This window comes from Girardinichthys multiradiatus, chromosome 19 (genome assembly GCF_021462225.1).
Source record: "Girardinichthys multiradiatus isolate DD_20200921_A chromosome 19, DD_fGirMul_XY1, whole genome shotgun sequence".
Classification (NCBI taxonomy): Eukaryota; Metazoa; Chordata; class Actinopteri; order Cyprinodontiformes; family Goodeidae; genus Girardinichthys; species Girardinichthys multiradiatus.
Window position 1 is genome coordinate 13293801 of NC_061811.1, and position 22972 is coordinate 13316772.

The following is a 22972-nucleotide window of genomic DNA, read 5'->3' on the forward strand; positions in this document are numbered from 1 at the left end:
GGTGGCAGCATTATGCTGTGGGGAGGCTTTTCTTCAGCCAGGATAGAAAAGCCGGTGTGAGCTGATTGGAGGATAGTTATCTGGAATACAAAACAATCCTGGAAGAAACATATAAGAGGCTGTTAGAGACTGAAAAAGAAGATCACTTGTCAGTGGAAGGATATATTCAACAAAATATATCAAGTTTGCCGGAAAATGTGGAGGTACAAAGAGGTACAAATACTTTAAAAAGACAATACATTGTAATACACTGTAATGCCACCTCCATGCATTTATTAACAGAGAGAGGAGCTTTGTTCATGTCAGATAAGAGGAAAAAATCTAGATATTTTGCATAAACCTGCTGGTGAGTTCCTTTTTGCTAAATGAAGGCCATCACTTCTGTCTTGCTCATCTGATTTTTCTCCTTCCCTCCCATTCACCGGGCGACCTCCAATCGTTTGTGCATGGGGCACATCCAAACTCATCCTCTCCAAGAACACTTGCTGATGGGTAAATTGTATTAGGCTCATTTGCAGTGGCCACACAATGTCCGGATTTGACACCGTCCTCCCTGTTATAAAGTGATGAAATCATCAAGGAAGTGCTCTGGCTGCGGGCGTTCTTCACTCAGAGGACGCAGGAAGCTGACAAATTAACTCCTCCTCCACCATGAGCATTTCATTGAGCCTTTTCCCATCCATCCTTTAATATTAAATTTGTTTGAGGGGTTACATTATGTATACAGATTGAAAGGATTCTCCCTCTTGACAGGATTAAGACTTAGGTTTTGCAGTAGCAATGACACACAAGTATGAGGATGCAGGATATAAATACTTGCATGCAATTGCATTAAATAACCAAATACCTGCTCAGGGAAATCAAAAGAAAGGAACAGCGTCTATGAAATATGTTAACAATGTTGAAAATTAATAGAATAGAAAAGACATCCGAATAGAAACATTCTTATCAAATAATGAGATAATAAATAACTTATGTTATTATGAGGCTGGCTTGACATTTACAGTATCAGTGTGCAACCTGGCCCCCTAGGTGTGGCTGGGGGTGATAAGGCCTCCGTGCTGCTCCAGTGAAAGAGGGGTGAAATAGGGGTCTTTTATGGGAAAGCAATACCCAGTTATCTATCTGCAGTATGACAGCAGGAGGTCTGTACGTTTTGTGTGTGGCTGCGTCTTTGCCCGGAGCCCGGCTCACGGTTTTTGTTTTGTGGATATGGCGGAAAGCACACCCGAGCTCACAGACGCGAGCAAAGAGGCAGGTAGCTGGCAGCTAATTAGTATGCAGCCTGCCTCACCCCAAAAGCTAAATAATTAGAAGGCCAGTCTGTGAGATCATTGACCCTGCATGAAATATTCATATGTTTAGACCTGCTCTGGGCTCAGCTGTGTCACAGTAGACCAGCCAGGCATGGACCACATATGGGAAGGCAGCAAGGCCTCTGACACAGCCGGGCACACACACACACACACACACACAAACACGCACAGGAATGCATTTCAACACACAAATCCCCCCATGCAGTCCCTTTTGATCGCTTATACACATCTAAGAGGCAAACTACTTTCATATACATGATCTAAGGGTTGTAATCTTTCATTTAGAGTTTTACTGAAGATCTTTTCACTTTGTTGACCTACTCAATGCCTGTTCATACTGTACCTAGGAAACATATTCATACCCCTTGTTCTTTTCCACCTTTTGTCACATGACATCTACAAGCTACAATGTATTTTGTTGGGATTTTATATGATAGACCAACACAAAGTAATAGAAAATAAAATGTGGCTTGCATTTGTATTAGGACCGCTAAATAAACACTAGTGCAACCAACTGCTTTTAGTAGTCACATAATTAATATATAGAGTCCAATTGTGTGTAATTTAATCACAATATAAATATAGTTGTTCTTTGAAGGCCCCAGAGGTTTGTCAAAAAGCATTAGTGAACAAACAGCATCATGAAGACCGAGAAACAAAATGGACAGATGAGGAATTAAGTTCTGGTGAAAATTAAAGTGGAGTTAGCTGATAAAACAATACCCCCAAGCTAGGAACATCGCACCAAGCACTGATCTATCATCTGAAACAACTGCAAACCTACCAAGGACAGCATTAATCACAGAAGCAGCGAAGAGGCCCATGAGGACTCTGAAGGAGATGCACATCTCAGGTGTATCTCCACAATCTGTTGCACTTGCACACTCCACAAATCTGGCCTTTATGGAAGGGTGGCAAGAAGAAAGCCATAAAAAGTCCAGTTTAAAAGTTGACACAAGTTATGCATGGGACACAACAAGTATGTGGAAGAAGATACTATGTTTAGATAAGATTAAATATTATTTTACCTTAAAAATAACACTTCTTGTTACCCTGAACACAACATCACAGGCAGCATAACACTGTGAGGAAGCATTTTTCTTTAGAAGGGGCAGATAAACTGTTCAGTTACAAGGAGGGTAGGATGGTTGAAGCTAAATAAAGGGCAACTAGTCAAAAATAAAACTTGCCTGAAACTGGTACAGATTTGCTGATTGAGGTGTACCTTCCAGCAGAACAACAACCTTAAACATAGGGCATTTGTCCTGCTGAAAATATCCATATGTTAGAACGACCCAGTCAAAGTATGGTCATAAAACTATTTGAGAATATGTTAACTGGTGTTCACAGATGCTCTCTATTTTGGCCGACTGAACCTGAGCTATTTTATTAAGAGGAATGGACAAAGATTTTAGCATCCAGATTTGCAGAGCTGGATACAAAGACTTGCAGCTGCATTGACCATGTGAAGTATTGACTCATTGGGGTGAAATTTTTGCCATGTTGCAGGTTTAAATGTTTTTTAAATTTAAAACAATGTATCAGTTTCCTTTCCCCCTACAATTATTCACTTCTTTATCCCCAAGGAAAATATTGAAAAAATGTATTCCCTTCTGTTAGGGTTTTTAAAACTTTTGTATTGTTTATCACTCATGTCTGCTTTAAGTGCTTTCTTCCCCCACATGCCATAGACAAAGAGATAAGAGAGAAGGGTGAGTTATGCTTTTATCAGCAACATCTAGGGACTGGCACCGAATCCTCACTCCTTTCTCTCTGCTTAAAATCAAGACACATGAACCCTAACCTTTCTGACACACTGACACACACACACACACACTCTTGTTTTGCTAAATGTAGTGAGGACCATGTGTTGACTCCCATTGACTTCCATTGATTTTCAGTCATTTTCAACCCTTTCTATGCCCTAACCCTGACAATAACCCTAAACCTAACCATTACCAGTGCATGCCTAACCCTAACCTTAACCTAAAGTCAATTCACACCTTAGTCCTAAACCTAACCGTTAGCAAAATAGGTCGTGAGGACCAGCAAAATGTCCTCACTTTGGTACAAATGGTCCTCAATTTGATGGTGAAATCGGGAAAATGGTTCTCACTGTGATGCCAAGACAGGAACACACACACACACAGACACACACACACACACCCTGAATGTTTGTTGAACTATGTGTGAACCAGCATATATAAATAATGAGACAGGGGTGCTAATACTTTGTAGTCTGTACTTCACAGCTACCCTTGCCGCAAGTGAAAACTGACTCTGTGTCGTTCCTTACCTCTGAGTTGACTAAATAATACCTAACACCTTCCATCTAAACAAAATGTGAAAATGTGAAAATGTGGTTGAACTGTGAAAGGTGGAAAGATTTACATAAACACGTCTATTGATGTTTAAACTTGCTTGAAAGGTGGTTAGGGTTAATCAGATTGATTAATCAAGCCTGACTTTCTTTGTTTACTGTAAATTTGGACAGGACCTCAGGCCTAAAAAAGGCAATTTTTAACATTCTTTTCCAAGCTAAATAAAGGACTGACCAACTTTAAATAGCCATAGAAAAGATGGGCTTCTAGTGTTTGGAGGTTGTGTTGGTTTATCACATAAAATCTCAATAAAATACACTCAAGTTTAGGGATGTAACGTGACAAAATGTAAGACAGGTCAAGGAGTATGAATACTTGTGCCAGACATCATTTTTGGTATTCCTTAAATTCTTTCTGCTAAAAGAAATGCACACTTTTCATCTGGGGCCCAATCTGTCTCCTCTATCCCAGGGGTTCGTCTGGACCGTGTGCGAGGGGGTAGACAGAAGTACAAGCGGAGGCTGGACACAGAAAACAACCCGTACCTGGGCTTGACGCTCCCCCCTCCTACCAAAAAGCCTCGTGAGTACTGCTCCATCACTAGTCCATTGTCTCCCTCATCCACTCGGCCAGCGTCCAGGTAAACCTGAGGCAAATATCTAGGCTAGACTCACGCTCCCCTGTCCTTCCCATGTTTGGATAGTTGAGAGATCATTGGTCAGAAATGTAGGCCATGTATTGTTCCGGCCAAAGCTCTAAGTTCTGTTAAGTCAGGTGACCGGTATTATACAACTGAATTCTGAAGGACACATTTTCACTCAAAGCTTCTTTTTAATTTACTACAAAAATTCAAGGAATGAGGCACCACCATTTCTCTGAGTGAATCATATTGTCATGTTCATCAGTACTGTCCATCTTTGTGGCCTTGTGAACTTTGCAAACTCTGACTTCTTCTGTTTTTTTTTTTGACATCCTACTGGCCCCTCTTCTATTTTCAGTCACAAAGATAGTGTCTCACCTGTTGGTGGCAGAGCCAGAGAAGATCTACGCCATGCCCGACCCCACCATGCCAGAGAGCGACATCAAAGCCCTCACCACGCTGTGCGACCTGGCTGACCGTGAGCTGGTGGTCATCATCGGCTGGGCCAAACACATCCCAGGTAAAAAAAAAGCATACTCACTCTTCCTCTATATTATTTTGAATCACATTTTACCTTTAATTTCCATTATTATTCATTATTCTCTTCTGCTCTAAGAAGATTGGTACCGTTTTGTGCCATTTGGCAAGTGCAAGTTTAAGATTACTCAAATATCACTTGTGGGATTCCTCAAGGTTCTATTCTCAAGTCACTTTTATTCAGACAGAAGCTATAATTTTTCTACCTAAAATGACAGTTTTCAAGCTCATCCATCAACTAGACTGAATGAGGTTGAAAACCACTGAGCGTGATTTGTTAAAACGTTTGGTTTAAATCTGTATTTCAATGTTTTTTTTTTCTTTTTATGTGATGCTTTGTTTTTGCTACATTTCTCTTAATGTATTTTTGTGGTAAACATGGTAAACACCGATCAGAGTTTTGCAAGAAACACACCTTTAAAAAATGCATCTAAAACCCCTACACTGAATGGGAAAGGAGAAACAGGGAGATTTAAATCAAAGTTGGGGTCCTGCCCAATCAAATAAGACATCATATCACACATGAATGCACAGAAGAATAGGAGCACACACACATCTCCTGAATTATTGATAAGCATAATCATGTTTCTTCCGTGCCCCATAGGCATTGTGATAGACGAGGTGTTAGGTTATAAAAGGCTGTTGAATTAAGGATACACCATTGAGAATACACTGCCTCACGTCAGCAGAGATTTTGCTTCCTTCAAGAATTTTCCTCTGATTTTGACAGAGAACATGTTGTTTAGCTGCTCTTTTTTTGCAACCCCGGCAGATTCTGCTTGATCTTGCACTTGACCCCCATAACTCTACAGCATTACGATGCTGTAAGCGTGAAGGAGTAACAGACTAAATGACAGTGTCCCTCAACGGCAACTCCATAGCATCCTTCTCTCATCAGCATAACAGGGGCGCAGCTGTCAGCGTGGAGGAAAGCTCAAGCAGCTGCCTGCTTTTATTTTATATCCGTAAGTTAAAAAGATAATTTAAATCCAAGTTAATAAATTGAGAGGACTTATTTTCAATCAAACCAGCTGGAAATAAAGCTAACCCTTTTTTAGTGCCACAAAGCTATTAGAGTACTTCTCAGAAGGAAGGGTATTAATCAGGTACAGATCTGATAGTAAGGAGATTAGAGGTGGATATGCTCCCAGGCCCTGGCCTCAGCTCCGGTCCCTTACGTGTCTAAACTGTTTGGATCACTCCACACATTGGCTATGCATGGTCAGCAGCCTGAGAGTTTAAGCAAGGAGCTTACTCAGGACTGGATCACAGCTGACCCGATAACACACTCCCGTCGATGTGACCCAAAAATTACGCCAGCACCGCAGACATGCACAAAAATCCCAGGATAATAAGCTGTGGAAGGTAGGAAATAGAATACACTGACTTTGGGAAAGCATACAAAGAGTAAGGGCAACCTAAACCCATTTGGATTTATTTGAATTGGTGTGAAGTCAATCCTTTGTTCTCTAAACATTTTATTTCTTATCTGCTTACACTTCAATCTTACATCCTGCCATGCATAACCATTATAATACACCTTTCATGTTCTAACTGGGATTTTATATATAATGGCATATACTGTTAGTTATTTACTCGTACTCATCACACATAATGCACAGTCCACAGATTTATAGTGTTTCTGCTGTTCGCCTGAGATCATGAGGTAAGACACCTGTGAGCAATGAGAAATTCCCCCTAACTCTGCAAGCCTATTGTGTTGTTCTTAAATTAGAGCAGGTATCTGCCACTTAAAGGCTACAATGAATAATCTGCACTACCTGTGAGATGATAGCCTTTAAGCGGATTATTCCGATCTCCTTCCTTGTAAACACATACAGTCTCACACTAATACCTCTGTTTCACATTTCAAAGTTTTCATTGTTGAATTAAATGTTGTTTTTTTATATTGAATTTAGACCATTTAGTAGAGAAAACCAAAGACCTGTGCTTCTACTAAGTGCTTGGTCTGCGTCTGTCCCTGTGGTGGCATTTGTATTAGGACAGTGGGTGTCCTCTGGCCATGAAATGGCTGCATAATTGAGTTGTACATGGCTGAACCTGATCAGAGACGGTTCACTGGTTGAGCGAGACTCCATGCACTAACACTCCATGCGCCGTCGGTACCCTGGGGCAGCCTACCATCTCCTGCTATATTTCTCCTCCTCCACTACAGGACCAGACAGAAAAAAAAATGTTGATTGTATTCTGATAGATTTTTGTGGCTTTGGGCGATGGAATTAAAAAGATTAACAGTTCATTATGAAGTAGAACACACTTATTAGGCCACTTACAGATGGGCCAATAACTAAAGTTCAAACGCAACAGTTTAAATGCCAAAAAATTGGCACTTAACTTCTCCCAGTTGATTTTTAATTTCCTCTATTAACAGAGAACATTTCAAAATGTGTTTGAAAAGTGGCATAATATGGAGAAGAATGGCCCTATTGCACGGTAATGGGAGGGCGAGTGGAGGATAACAAGCTGTTTGAGTCGTTTATATATATGGTCCAACATTGGCTTTGGTTCTGAGCTGTGAAAGATAATTTAGCATCCAGAGCCTTGCAAAAGTAGTCATACCTCTTTCACTTTTTGCATTTGGTCACTTAACAACTACAAACCTTAATGTATTTTGTTTGGTTTTGTAAGATAGGCCAAAACAAAGTGGCTTAAATTGTAACTTAAAAGGAAAATTACAATCTAAAAAGTGGTGTGCATTTGTATTCAGTCAGTACTTTGTAGAGCCCCTTTTTGCTGCAATTAGAGGGGCAGGTCTTTTGGTGTACATCTCCATGAGCTTTGCACATATAGATATTCATATTTTTTGTTGTTCTTGGCAAAATTGTTCAAGCTCAGTCAGATTACATCAGGAACGTGTCAATATTCAAGTCATACCACAGAGTCTAAATTGGATTTAGGTCTGCACTTTGACTGGACCATTGTAACACATTAAAATGCTTTGATGTACACTTTTCCATTGTAGCTCTGGCTGTATGTTTAGGGTAATGTTCCTGCTGGAAGGCAAACCTCCTATTTAACAGATTCTCCCAGCTAAGCTTCAGATCTCTGCAGCTCCTCCAGAGTCATCATTGGCCTCTGCACTGCTTCCACTACATAGTGCTCTTAGTGGCCAGCCAGTCAATTTAAATAGATGGCCATGTCTTGTTAGGTTTACAGTTGTACTATACTCAATTACATTTTCAGAAAACAGACTGAACAATGATTTGTGAGATGTTCAAAGCCTGAGATATTGTTTTATAACCTAACACGGCTTTGAATTTCTCCACAACTTTCTCCCAGACCTGTCTGCCATGTTCTTTGGTCTTCATGATGCTGTTTGTTCACTAGTTTAACAAACCTCTGAGGCCGTCACAGAACAGCTGGATTTATACTGTGAATAAATTACACACTCTATTTACTAATTAGGTGATCTCTGAAGGCAGTTGGTCACACAGCATTTATTTATTAGTGTCAGGGGAAAAAAGGCTGGATGGGTACAACTTTCACTTTCAGATCTTTATTTGTAAATAAATAAAAACCAGCGCTTTTTTATTTATTTGGTAAATAAATAAAAACACCACTAATGTGACACCTGGGAAGGTTCTGGGTTTGACTCCCTGTCGGCGGTCTTTCTGCATGAAGTTTGCATGTTCTCCCTTTGCATGCGTGGGTTCTCTCCGGGGACTCCAGCTTCCTCCCACACTCCCAAGCATGACTGTTAGGTTAATTGGTTTCTCTAAACTGCCGTTAGGTGTGACTGAGTGTGTGCATGGTTGTTTGTCCTGTGTGAGTCTGTGTTGCCCTGCGTTGCACTGGCGACCTGTCCAGGCTGTACCCTGCCTCCCACCCATAGACTGCTAGAGATAGGCGCCAGCTTCCCCACGACCCACTATGGAAGAAGCGGTAGAAAATGACTGAAATAAAAACCTTGTAAAATTTTCATTCTACTTTGCAATTATTGCTACTTTGTGTTTGTCCATTAATAAAATCCAGTTAAAATACATTGAAGTGTGTGGTTGTGAGTTCAAGGAGCGTGAGTACTTTTGGTAAGGTGAAGTATTGACACATTTAATCAAACTAATCAGGTAGATGTTACATTTTAAAATACAGGTTTACCATGGCAGACCGCAGCCCTGCCCTCATTCTGGTTCTGCCTTTGTTAAATTGCTAGTCACAATAGAACTTTCGGACACTTCAGTCTCCTCCCCAAATAGTACCACGAAGCATGGTCCTAAGCTGCCTGAGGAAGGAGTTCAGGGTCATTAGGAAGAGCAGTATTACAGGGATGCTGACAGATGGGTTGTTGCTCCTAAGGTACTAACAACCTTCACACACATTGCAGTATACTGTATACCCCCTTTGGCCTTTTTCCATCACGTAAAGCTGAATCCCACTCTGTCAAGGAGTTTTACAGAGGACCTAAGTATACTCACAGCTTCTGCGCACTAAAGCCTCCACCACCACCCTGACACATTTCGGCCTTGAGAGTGTGACTATCCTAGATGCCTCCCCCCTGCAGTGGTAATGCCATGTGAAAACTGGCGTGTAAGCCTTTTATACAAGAGGTGCTTGTTGTTCCACCTGGGAGTTCTAGATGCAAAACTTTGACATTTACAAAAATCAATATAAAAAAGCATACTGTGCCGTGCAAAAATAATTATATAACTTAATTGTTTTCACATTATTTCACATTAAAATCAAAAACCTCAAAGTATTTAATTAAATATGGGTTGTGTTGTAAAATAATCTTGATAGGACAGCTAATATTGATAAACTTTAACAAATCCAGCGTTTGAAAATAACATAAACGAAGGTTCTCCTGTCTATGTTAAAGTTTGTGTCGTGGAAAACTAATATTGCACATTACCCTAGACACACCATATACATGTTGAAACATGATGACGACAGCATCTTCATGTGGGAATGCTTTTGTTCAGTGGGGACAGGAAAACTGGTCAGATAATGGGAATATGGATAAAGCTAAATACAGGGCAATCCTGAGAGACAACCTGTAAGCTGGTAAAGTATTGAGTCTGAGGTGGAGATTGTCTTTCCAGCTGGACCACCACTCTAAACATACAGCCAGAGATAGAGTGGAATGCTGAGATCAATGGCTTGATCTGTTTTGCAAAACAGAATAAGCAGAAATGTCAATGTTCAGATGTACAAAGCTGGTGACATACCTCAAAAGTCCTTTCTGTGATATTTGGACTTCACACTTTCTGATTTTTTGTGGAAAAAATTTAAAGTCCACTTCAGAATTGTATGACACTTTGTTTTGGTTAATTATATGAACTCCCAATAAAATACATTGAGGTGTGAAAGCGCTCAGAGGGTATGTATGCTTTTGCAAGGGACTGTATCTGTTTTTATCAGTTACTTAGAAATGAATCCCTTAATTCTTAACATACAGGGTTTCTGGATTTGTTTTATGAGATTTAGGCCTGAAAAAGGTGATGAATCAGACTGCATTGCTTTATTTATCACTGGTGTTTTGGGAATATTCATTATTCATTATCTGTGCTTTATTGAATCTCTGCTCATCATACCTGCGTTTGACAGACAAGTAGATGCTCTCTTACTTGTTAACACAAAGGCAGCAATGTCGAAAGAAGATCACACCTTCTTGTATGTTGTCGTGTTTGCACCATAATCACCCTCCCTCTTCCAGCAACACCCCACCCCCCATACATCAGGGTTCCCCTTTTCGCTTTGCCATTAAATTCTGAAATCTACTTACTTGTGTTGCCAGCCTGATCCCACTCAGGCTGTGTAATCTCCTTGTAATAGAGTGTGAATACTGCCCAGCAATAAATCAGCACCTCATCAGTGCACTTTATTAAATATAGATACCAACAGACAGCTCTTAGTATATTCAATTTACCCTCTGACGTAGGCTTCGGCATGAGGGATAAAGATAGATTGAGCAATCAGGTGGATGCTGAGGGTTGAACCCAGGCAGAAAAGCTGGAGAAAACTTGAGGAAGATTGAGATGGGTGGTGTATGAGGAATAGGCAGGATCAGGAATGGGATGTTTGCCATGCAGGTGAAAAAGATTTTAAGAAGCAGTTTTTTTATTTAGTTGATCAATTTTGAGTAATGTAAAAATTATAACAATTTTGTTAAATTTGTGTACTTATTTCTTGATCTCTTTTTATGTAAAAGACACTCAGTCTTGTCTACTGATGTGCCTTGAAGTGATCATTTTCAGAGCGCCATCCCTCATTAAGCAATGTTGCTTGATGGCAGCAAAGATAAATTATATGTAATTATGGCCATAATTAAAGCTTGATTCGTCGCGTCTTTGCAGCTAAACAGAGATTTGTAAAGTCAGTATTGACCAGGGGAGACCCAAGGGATGGCTAAAGACTCTGATGGGGTCAGAGGGGTCATAGGTTGCAGATTAAAACAAGGGGATTACTGTATCTAATGTTTCTCAGCCTCGTAACGTTCAAATACTGCTTGTCAAATCACCCATTCCCTAGCTACCTACATTAGGATAATGTGCTGGTTGTATAAGATTTTCTTTGTTTGATAACCTTAAGTAAAAACACCTTGTTTGAACAGCATCAGTGTATTTACACAAAGATGTTAAAAAACAATGTATAACATGATCTAACTGGTTTCACTCAAGACAGAAAAGCATCATTTATCCCTATTGCTGCAAGTATTAATGTTATAAAAATTTTATTTCTAACATTTATTTTAATTTTGATACATACAGTGGATATAAAAATCTTCACATTCCTATTAAAATGCCAGGTTTTTATTTTTATGGTGTAAAAAATAAGACCAGGATAAACAATTTCAGAACTTTTTCCACCTTAAAGGGCCATGCTCAAAGTCAGATATGCAGATGTATATAATAGAGCCTTCTGTTTGTTTTCTGTTGTGATTTCATCAGGGAGCATGCAGATGCGTACCCTAATGCAATAAACAGAGCAATACAACTTCTAATCGTGGGGATAGTGTGGCGCAGCAAAGCTCATTTACTATCAGCAAAAGGAATGAAGCAGAGGTTCAAGACGATGACAGAAATGGTGAACGTTCTCCATTCGTGCCACAATGTATTTACTACCTCCAAGGCATTTATTTTACAAGAACGGCCTCTCTAAAAGAGCTGCACATTTCATTAAATCACAGACGTCAATGCAGTATCGGTGTGCGCAATATCACAATAGCAATGTACTGCTTGGATACGATATTTCACAAGATGTAATATTTCAATTGTGAGGCATTAAGAGTTTGCATATCTATGATATATATTAGCTAGTTAGAAGCACTCTAACTTCCCTTAACTGCCCACACTCATTGTGAGTGATGGGAGGATCATGTACTGGCAAAAAGAAAAGGGGTTGAAAATAAGGATTAGTAATAATCGATGACATTGTCGCAATTTGCAGCAATAGTATCGTGGTTAAATATTTTGCTTAAATTGTGCAACGTCACTCTGCAATGCATCATTTGACAACAATCTCCTGTATTCTTTACATGCCCGGACTATGGGTCAGGCTGCTAAATATATTGTGAAGATGTCGCCGTGTTAAAATTACAAGACAGTTTGGAATGCAATAACATTGGGCCAGTATACACAGCGTGTCATGAAAACACAGTATGCCTGCCAATAAGACATTCAGCCTTTTAGACTGAGTCTCCCTGCAGCAAACGTCTACACCTGACACAGTGTCTATGATGCTAATGGTCACATAGTGTTGGACGCACACATGAGAAAAACAGGAGTGATGAAAATGTGGATTTATTGCAACTGTTGTCATTGCAATATTTACCAGTTAACACTTAAAATGTGCCAAAAACTAGAACCTTTTGGTATATTTGGTTTAAAAGCAATACTGCACAACACTATACCCACAGTGAAGCCTGGTAGTAGCAGCATAATGCTTTGTGGTTTTTGTCTTAATTAAAGGCTGAAAATATAAACAATAAATACCGGTCAGCTGAAAATGAGGAACTCCATCATTCAGTACAGCAGCAATCCAAAGCATGCATCCAAATCAACAATAGATTGAGTTCATCAGAAGAAAATGTAAGTTTTAGAATGGCCCAGTCAGAGCACAGACCAGAATCCAGTGGAAAATCAGTAGGGTGAGCTGAAGCGGATTGAGTACAGGAGATACCATCAGTCTGACAGATTTTGGCCACTTTTGGGAAAAAATAGTGCACCATTATTGCCAAGTCAAGATTGGCCATGTTGATAGACCCAATATTTAGAGCTGTTATAACATCAAAATATGCTTCTATATACATTTTGTATGCCCTGTAGATTTAAGCAAAAATCTCAAATAAAATACCATTAGACTTTTGAGTTGTTTTCAAGTGCCTGTTACATAGAGTATTCCACCTTATGCCATGATACTGATAACCTGCCACTGGATAGTTGGATAGTTCTTTCCTAAAACATGAACCACATTGTCCTTATCGGTTTTTCCCTAAACCTTTTCTTCACCAAGTCATTTAGTTTTGACATGATTGTGTTCTATATAAAACAACCTTCATGTCATCAAATCAAGGTGGAGTAAGAGCCTCCAGCAGATCCAACTGTATGAGTCATACATGCTGCTGGATTTCTGGTTAAAATATTTATGTTGAGCACAGCAAGTTATTACCAAGCTGTTATTGATTGGATTCCTCTCATGGGGTCATGTAGATTAAAGACGAATTATATTCTGCATGTCCAAAGAACAAAAACAATAATTGTGCTTCAGAATTAAAACAACTCCACACAGATCAGAGGTGCATCTATTTCCTGCTTTTTTTCTATTGTCTTTTGATCAGACAAAGAAGAGCTTTGATACAGAAACAGGCTGATGGCGATATGATCACTGGGACCAGTTTGACATTAGAATGAAAGGGGTGCTGAACCTCTCGGGTCCTGCTTGGGCACAGTTTTACTTTAACTGGTGCCCGGAGAGCACTTGACTTCGCTGAGGTGAGATTGCCGCCGGGCAGAAGTCTTCAGGGCCTGCTTGTCCTTCTGATAGCTGGCCGTGATAGATCAGCCAATGTCCAGCCAGAATTGCTCTCCTTCCCCCCTTTCTATCTCACACTTCCTTTTTGCACTAATGCTTTGGTCCTCTTTCTTGCTTATCTCCCTTCTCTCTGCCCCATATCTTCTCTTCTCTTTTATCCCTCATTTCTCTCTCTCTTGCTATGTTTTTGTCTTCTTTGCTCTCCCCCCTCTTTGGCTGCTGTGTTGTCTGATTGAGGGTGAGTTACGAGGGGGCTGCAGCTGGAAGGGACCGCCATGCCTCGTAATTACATCTCTTTTTATTACTTGCGCTAATGGCCCTCGGGGAGAAAGAAACAATAATAAATTAATAGAATATGAACTCCAGCTCAACAGAAATCTCCAGCATTTAATTTTGGACCATCCTGTTCCCCGGCAGATGAAACAGTGCTCTGATTAATCTCTGCTAGGGGTTTGAAACGGCCGTCTGTGGGTTTGGGCTGCCCCCTCCTGCTCACAGCTAAAGGCTTTTGGGAAGATAAAGAGAGAGATGATGGTTTTTCAGTCTTGGTTTTATTTTTGGGACAATAATTTATTTTATCTTTTCTTTCTAGATTAATTTCATTTTCAGAAATGCTGATATGGGTCGTCTTTAAGAGTTGCAATATGATTCTCCATGTAGCATTTAGAAGAAGGGGATCTGGTCAGAAGAGACCAACATTTAACTTTTTGGCATTTATGAAAAATGCTATGTATGATGGAAGACTAACACAACACATCAGCCTGACCACCCCATTCTCCCAGTAAAGCATGGTGGTGGCAGCAATATGCTGTGGGGTTGCTTTTATTTATTAGAGAAATGGGAAACTGGTCAGAGTTGAATGGATGATGGATGGAGGTTTATCAAAAACATCCAAGAGATTAAAAAATATTTATTTCTTGTATTTTGGACCTAATATTAAGTAATTTCATTTAGCAGTTTAGTGAGAAAACCCATAGTTCTTCAATCCTTATTTGGTGGGTGTGCTCAAATCCAAGTGAACAAAGAAAAGTGTGTAGTAATTATCGCTGCGAAGAATCCCAGACAGAAACCTGCCGGTGCATTCAGCTGTGGAGTGGAAAAGGCCCTTCATGTGCACAGACAGGCTCCTCTGATTTGGTCAATATTGTGTCATGTTTGGTCAAACTCCGCCAAGGCAGTGGGCTGGAAATGAAGATGTAAATATTGATATTTCATTAGGGGAAATCAGCCACTCCGACGGCACTTAACCGGGCCACCTTCAGAGTGCGGCGGCCGGAGCGCGGCGTGACCTGTGGAGTCGGGAAGTCACTTCATTACTCGATTAAATTGAGTGGAAAAAGGCGAGGCAACGACACAAGATCCCATTTGGAGCGATAATTTAGGCTTTGAGGAGAGGGGATGGAGCGGGGAAAAACACTACCTCTCCATCTCACAACACTGTATTAAATTCAAGGACTTTTAGCGTCAAAGGTAATTGCAGGCTGCTGGGATGCAAGTTTGCATATGGCTGAGAGGTGTCGGTTGTATCAGAACAACTCTAAAGCCACTCCAGCGAGCCCTGAACAGGGCCGTCATGCGAGCTGTCATAGCGGGAGCAGCGCTTTAGTTCCGCTTCAGTACTCCTTGGCATTAAAAGGCTACACAAAGCCTCGCCTGTGATTGTGATGCCAACCTGATGCAGCAATCAGAACCACGTCCGTGCTCGCATGACAATTTCTCTTCGGCCAGTCCACATTCTGTCCGACTTAATGGCTATGTATGCAGACAAGGAAATAACACAACAAAGCATTTTAAGATGCGCTTGGATAAGTGTAATGGCACACGCCGCTAGAAAATATGGTTTATTGCCTTTACTGATAATAGTCAAGTGTTTTGAGTGCTTTCGGCAGTCCGCTTTGTTGGCTCTAATTTGGGATCGGGCCGTTCTAGCACCTTTCAGTTTGCGCTCCTTTCTACCCACTATTGATTCCCCTTCAAAATGTGAGGGCCCTCACATTCTGATCACAATCTGCTAATTAATGTATCCTGCAGCTCTTCCCCTGCCGTGGTCATCACCACGATAAGGGAAATTGAACACTCAGGTACTACTCTTCCTGCTTCCCTTTCTTTTCCTGTTTGTCTCTCCCTCTGCCCTGTTTCCTTTTCACTTGCTTTCATGCCACTTCATTTTTGGCTTTCTCCAGCTTCATGTGTTGTGAGTGGCTGCGGTGTCCTGGCAGGGGGGAGATAAACATCGGGCTTGTGGCTACACTATCATAAGACCATTTATATTCAAGAGAAAATGTTTGATGCACGCTCCCTGGTCAATACAGTAATCTATTGCCTGTTAATCACATTGTGGCGGGTACTGTGGCACAAGCAAACGTGTAAAAGCAATCAGGGGCAGTGCTGGGGAGCCTAATATGCTCTCAGAATAAGCACCCTGCAGGAACGCCAAGCTGGAGGAGGGGAGGTGGGCTATGTAGGGAGTGCTTTGGGAGCCCGTGCAGTTTATTGACAACTAAATTGTGAGGAAAAAGGGAAAAATCCTTACAGTGCCTTGCAAAAATATTAAGAACTTTAAAAACTGTTCACATTTTTTTTCAAATCAGTACGTCACCAAATTTCACTGTATTTAGCTGTGATTTTTTGTGATATACCTGCACAAAGTACATTATAATCGTGAGGTGGAAGAAGCATAGTTGCACGGTTTAGCGTTAGTCAGAGAAGCTGTCAAAAGACCCTAAGGTAACTCTGGAGGCCTCTTTAGAGATCTCTTTAGAGATCCACTGCTTAGATTGGAGAACCTGTTGACAGAGCAACTGTTTGGCAACATGTCTTTATGGAATAGGGGCAAGAACATAGCCATTGTTGAAAGAAAGCCTCAAGAAGTCTCATTTTAAAATTTTCCACAAGCACTCCCTACAAGACACAGCAAACATGTGGAAGAAAGTGCTCTGGTCAGATGAGTAAATAAGTTTTGGCCTACATGCAAACTGATATAGATGTAGGAAAACACTAAACATAAACCTCCCCCATGGTGAAACATAGTGGTGGCAGTATCATGCTGTGGGGATGCTCTTCTTCAGCAGGGACAGAAAAGCTGATCAGAGTTGGTAAGAAGATGGGTGGACCTAAATAGAGGGTAATCCTGGAGGAAAAGAGCTACATTGGGCTACATTGGGAGGGTTCAGATTAAAGCATATTCATGTGTTAGAACGGCCTAGTCAAAGTCCAGGCTTAAATCTAACTGTGAATCCATAAACAGACTTGTTCATTGATGTTCACAGATGCACTCCATCCAAACTGACTGAACATGAGCCATTTTGCAACAAAGGATCAGCAAAAAGTTCACTCACTGAATGTGGAAAGCTAGTAGGGACATATTTGATAAGACTTGCTCCTGATTAGTACAGTTAAGGTGGTTCTCTGAAGCATTGACTCAGTGGGGCTGAATAAAAATGCCTTCCAAACTTTTCAAGTTTTTATTAGTAAAAAAGTAAAAATATACAGTACAGACCAAAAGTTTGGACACACCTTCTCATTCAAAGAGTTTTCTTTATTTTCATGACTATGAATATTGTAGCTTCACACTGAAGGCATCAAAACTATGAATTAACACATGTGGAATTATATACTGAACAAAAACGTGTGAAACAACTGAAAATATGTCTTATATTCTAGGTTCTTCAAAGTAGCCACCTTTTGCTTTGATTACTGCTCCTCACACTCTTGGCACTCTGTTGATGAGCTTCAAGAGGTAGTCACCTGAAATGGTTTTCCAACAGTCTTGAAGGAGTTCCCAGAGATGCTTAGCACTTGTTTGCCCTTTTGCCTTCACTCTGCGGTCCAGCTCACCCCAAACCATCTCGATTAGGTTCAGGTCTGGTGACTGTGGAGGCCAGGTCATCTGGCGCAGCACCCCATCACTCTCCTTCTTGGTCAAATAGCCCTTACACAGCCTGGAGGTGTGTTTGGGGTCATTGTCCTGTTGAAAAATAAATGATGGTCCAACTAAACGCAAACTGGATGGAATAGCATGTCGCTGCAAGATGCTGTGGTAGCCATGTTGGTTCAGTATGCCTTCAATTTTGAATAAATCCCCAACAGTGTCACCAGCAAAGCACCCCCACACCATCACACCTCCTCCTCCATGCTTCCCAGTGGGAACCAGGCATGTAGAGTCCATCCGTTCACCTCTTCTGCGCCGTACAAAGACACCGTGGTTGGAACCAAAGATCTCAAACTTGGACTCATCAGACCAAAGCACAGATTTCCACTGGTCTAATGTCCATTCTTTGTGTTCTTTAGCCCAAACAAGTCTCTTCTGCTTGTTGCCTGTCCTCAGCAGTGGTTTCCTAGCAGCTATTTTACCATGAAGGCCTGATTCACACAGTCTCCTCTTAACAGTTGTTCTAGAGATCTGTCTGCTGCTAGAACTCTGTGTGGCATTGACCTGTTCTCTAATCTGAGCTGCTGTTAACCTGCGATTTCTGAGGCTGGTGACTCGAATGAACTTATCGTCCGCAGCAGAGGTGACTCTTGGTCTTCCTTTCCTGGGGCAGTCCTCATGTGAGCCAGTTTCTTTATAGAGCTTGATGGTTTTTGCGACTGCACTTGGGGACACTTTCAAAGTTTTCCCAATTGTTCGGACTGACTGACTGACCTTCATTTCTTAAAGTAATGATGGCCACTCTTTTTTTTTTACTTAACTGCTTTTTTCTTGCCATTATACAAATTCTAACAGTCTATTTAGTAGGACTATCAGCTGTGTACTGTATCCACCTCCTGCACAACACAACTGATGGCCCCAACCCCATTTATAAGGCTTGAAAACTCACTTATTAAACCTGACAGGGCACACCTGTGAAGTGAAAACCATTTCAGGTGACTACTTCTTGAAGCTCATCAACAGAATGCCAAGAGTGTGAGGAGCAGTAATCAACACAAAAGGTGGCTACTTTGAAGAACCTAGAATATAAGATATATTTTCAGTTGTTTCACACTTCTTTGTTCAGTATATAATTCCACATGTGTTAATTCATAGTTATGAAAATAAAAACATATACACTATATAAGCCCCTTACTTTCTTCCTGTCATACTTGCCTTGACTCTTTTGTTTGAATTTCTCAGAGCTCATTTGAGGGGGATTTAGCGGCTTGTTTTATTTGATGTTCTATTCTGAGCATATGTAGAGGTGTCTGGAAGGAAATGACAGCAGTTTGATGTTCCCATGCCAATTTCAGATCATCCAGCTGCTGCAGACGAGACTCTGGGTTTTAGCAAGTCTTTAGGCCTGGCTTGAACCTCCTGATCCCAGTGCTATGGGTGCCTTTTTATGTATTTGGATTTATGTGCATACATATAGATGTCATGATCTCAATGTGCACGTCTCTGTTTTCTTGGTTGACACGTTTTGTGTGTTTGCGTTTGTGTGTGCGTCCCCTCATCTCCTCCTCCTGTTACAGCGTGCATGTCATGTCCTCAACTCTTCCAATATGAATGTGCCTCTGTGTTAATCCCCCTAACACCAATAGAAGAGGGGCAGGATACAAGGGTTAACTACATGGCTTTGTGTACCTCAGACCTTTGCACTGATTTACTGTCCTCACTTACAGTAAAGCCCACTTCAAAGAGGACCTTCCACTGTGCGTTTAAGATTAAGCGCATGTCCCTCAGTGTATACTCCATGCCACTGTGGCTGGACAGATTGTTTGTTTTACTGATCAGCCTGGTTCTGGTTTTCATATTGCTAAATTTATTAGACTCAGTTGCCTGTTTTAAATGCAAACATTTCTTTTCTTTTTGTCTCATTGGTTCTCACGTTATCACGTTGCCCTCACACAATTTCTGTCTTCTCATCCAGGCTTCTCCACCCTCTCTCTGGGAGACCAGATGAGCCTACTGCAGAGCGCCTGGATGGAAATCCTCATCCTCAGCATCGTGTTCCGCTCGTTGCCATACGAGGATGAGCTCGTGTACGCCGAGGACTACATCATGGACGAAGAGCACTCACGGCTGACAGGACTGCTCGACCTCTATGTCTCCATCTTGCAGCTGGTGCGCAAGTACAAGAAGCTCAAGGTGGAGAAGGAGGAGTTTGTGACCCTGAAAGCCATTGCTCTCGCCAACTCAGGTGGGAAAGGTTGAGCACACAGTCCAATCAAAACCTGTGGTTGAGTTAAAGATAATACATTAATTTAATATTTATATTTGTTTATTAATTTAATTTATTGCTGTAGTTAGTTTTGTTGTCTTTTTTTACCTCCATTAGTTTATGGGCAATGTATTCTTTTTAAATAAAAATAAAATAGACAAAGTTCATAAACATACAATAATAAAAAATAGAATTAAAAAAATGGGCAAGTTTAGGCAAATAGCCTTTTCTTGTGGTTTCCCAACTGGCATGCTCTCTTGTTTTACCCATTTTGAGGAACAGCTAAAATAAACGGGTCTGTGTCAAACTATATGTATACCCCATAGAAACAGCAAACCACAAATTACTTATATAAAGTTCCTTAACACTCTAATAAATTTAAAAAAATGAAATACAGCTTACCATAATGCTTCAGTTCACCGATTTTATGGGAATGATTTGGGATTTATCTAATGTGGGATTTAACATTAAAAAGAATAAATTTACTTAAATTAAACGTTGGATTTTTCAGTAAGAGATTATGTTTCTGCAATAAAATATGAATATAATTATTTATTTACTATGGCAGTTCTCTATATCTACATACATAAAGAGTTTTTATTTACTTTAATACACATGTGATTTTAAAGAGCACTAAACATTTGTTTATATAATAATATAATAGTCTTGTGGAAGTATTATTGTTTTGTATATATGTTTTGGCATATGGTTTATCATTTTTAGTATGTTTACATGGCCCATTTCAAAATTTCAAGAAAATTAAAAACCAATGTGATGTTTTTTTATTGTTTTGTTCTTAAACAGTTATTGTTTAATTCCACAAGTTGTATTATTATTATTATTAAAATAATAGTTTCCTGAGATAAAAGAAAACTGCTTACAAGTATGATGGCTTTTAATTATATAATTGTACATTGTGTGTTTAGAATATGCAAAATATAAGGACCAAGAGCACTCCACGGCTGCCTATTGCATTTTCAGAAATGCAATTTTTCTGGAGTTTTAAGACTAACCTTTAGTTTGGAGCATAAGATAAAGGGATGGAGAGAAGACAAGGCCTGCATATGTAAAAAAAAAAAATGATAGAATGATTTTATTTTGTAATTTAACACCTTCCATGCTTTGGTATTTCTCCTGCGCCCCCTCCTCTTTCTCCATCTCCATAAGAGTAGCTGCAGGGCACAACAGCCATGTGAGGTAAATTTAGCATTTCATTAGGAGCATGGGGGCTGTCAATAAAACGTGTTAAGTCGAATGCAATGAATATCAGAGAGCGGTGGGCCTCGTTTGTTCTAATGTGAAGGCTGCATGCTGCTATTGACAAGGCGCCTTTTGAGGAGGCAGGACCTGTCCCGCTCTGATCAATGTGCGCCTGGGTCACCGGGCCCCTTTCCCTTGTTTCGTCCTGGGCTGAAAATGAAAATGCTGATGCAGGGACTTTGCTTTCAGACAACAGAGCTTTTGGAAGGCAGGTAGGGGGGGGGGGGGGGGGGGGGGGGGGGGCAGAGATGGGGGATGGGGGAAAGAAGAGGAGGAGGAACAAGGTCTCTGGGAGATCGCTCTCCCGGGAACCCCTCTGTCTGACAGCTGTGAAAATTCATAGCGATTGATTTTGTAATTAGCAGTTTATCAATTCGACTGACGTGGGCTCACTGATGGATTGCAGGGAAATTGTTTCTTCAAAGTTGTTTTTTATTCCACCCCCTCCTCCACTGAACAGAGCGCCATGGACGCTGCCCTCTTTTCGTTCCCATCTGTTGAGATGTCTCCATCCCTCTTTTTATTTTCTCCCCGCTGTAAAACATTTCATTAAAGCTGCTTTATCACAGAAATGTGTCTGTGAAGGTGTAAAAACAGAACAAAACATTGGATTGATATGTTAAAACAAACGATTTCTATAAAAACAAAAACAAAAAAACTGATAATTCTAATCATGTCCCATCACATCCTCATCTGTAATTTGTTTTCCTCTTTTTGGCTTTTGTTCTCACCACACAGCCCCTCCCACGTTCACTTTACAAAAACGACCTACTTCATTTTACCACTGTGGATTTGAAAACCGTCAGGGTGAGAAATGTCTCAAGGTCTTGGGAATACAGTTGTTCCAGTCAATGAATCTGGGGCGAAGCCTTAAATCTGTTTTGCCTTTTACTGTCCCGCGCGGTAAAATATGCGCTGCCAAGGTGAGACGAGTCAGGCGGCCAATGACACGCTGTCTCCCGAGTGCGAGGTGCCAGTTAACCAGTGAGGGAGAGTGCCACCCCGGACCCTCCCAGGGAGAGAGGAGATGGAACACAAAAGCTGGGGGCCCAGAATAAAAGCTGAAAATGGAAGAGGGGGATGGTAACACGAAGGGCAGTCGAATCAGTAAAAAAAAAAAGTGTAGCGTAACATTACAGATGTGAGAAATACCAGAGGGAAGCCTGGCTGAGACTGCAGATTTCTCCAAAACGTTTCAGGATGTGGAAGAGATTTGAGTATTAAGAGTCAAGAAAAACCCCAAAAAGGTTTGCAGTGCAGTAAAAAGAAAGGCATACTTTACAAAAAATGAATGATCAAAGATTTAGGCTTCCACTGAATGGAAGAACAATGTCAAATTTCATATACAGACCCATTCAGTAAATTAGTATTTTTGAAAGGTATGTTTTATACCTGCTTAAAGATTATTTTCAAAAAATACTCTGACAAACAATCCTCATTGCAACACATATTCTAATTTATTGAATATGACTGTAGATTTGTAGTGTAGTGAAAGTGGAGCTGGCCTTTTTCATTGCTTGGAACCAACCTTTCCTTTGGGACACTGAGGTCTTTAATGTGGACTCCCACCACAGATTGGCTTGAATTCATGTCACTTTTAACAAAAGGACAACACTGATTTTCATTCACACTGGTTAAGGCCTAAATGGGTACTCCACCTATTTGGTCAAAGAACAAAAATATAAAAACTACATAAAAGTTGTGGTTTCTTCTTTTTTATTTTATTTTGTTATTTTGTAAGTTTTAATCCCCTTAACCTTTGTTCACATTTTG

At 40.5% G+C, this 22972-nt stretch overlaps 1 protein-coding gene across 8 annotated transcripts in view; it reads left to right on the forward strand.

The window, feature by feature from the left end:
* The window catches only part of esrrb (estrogen-related receptor beta), a 98661-nt gene that overhangs the window by 69819 nt on the left and 5870 nt on the right, over positions 1–22972 (forward strand). For all 8 annotated transcript variants that reach the window (XM_047345765.1, XM_047345764.1, XM_047345763.1 and 5 more), the window contains 3 exons: positions 4109–4219; positions 4636–4797; positions 19649–19918. In XM_047345765.1, the coding sequence (XP_047201721.1) occupies positions 4109–4219; positions 4636–4797; positions 19649–19918 (543 nt within the window). The remainder of the gene's footprint in view (positions 1–4108; positions 4220–4635; positions 4798–19648; positions 19919–22972) is intronic.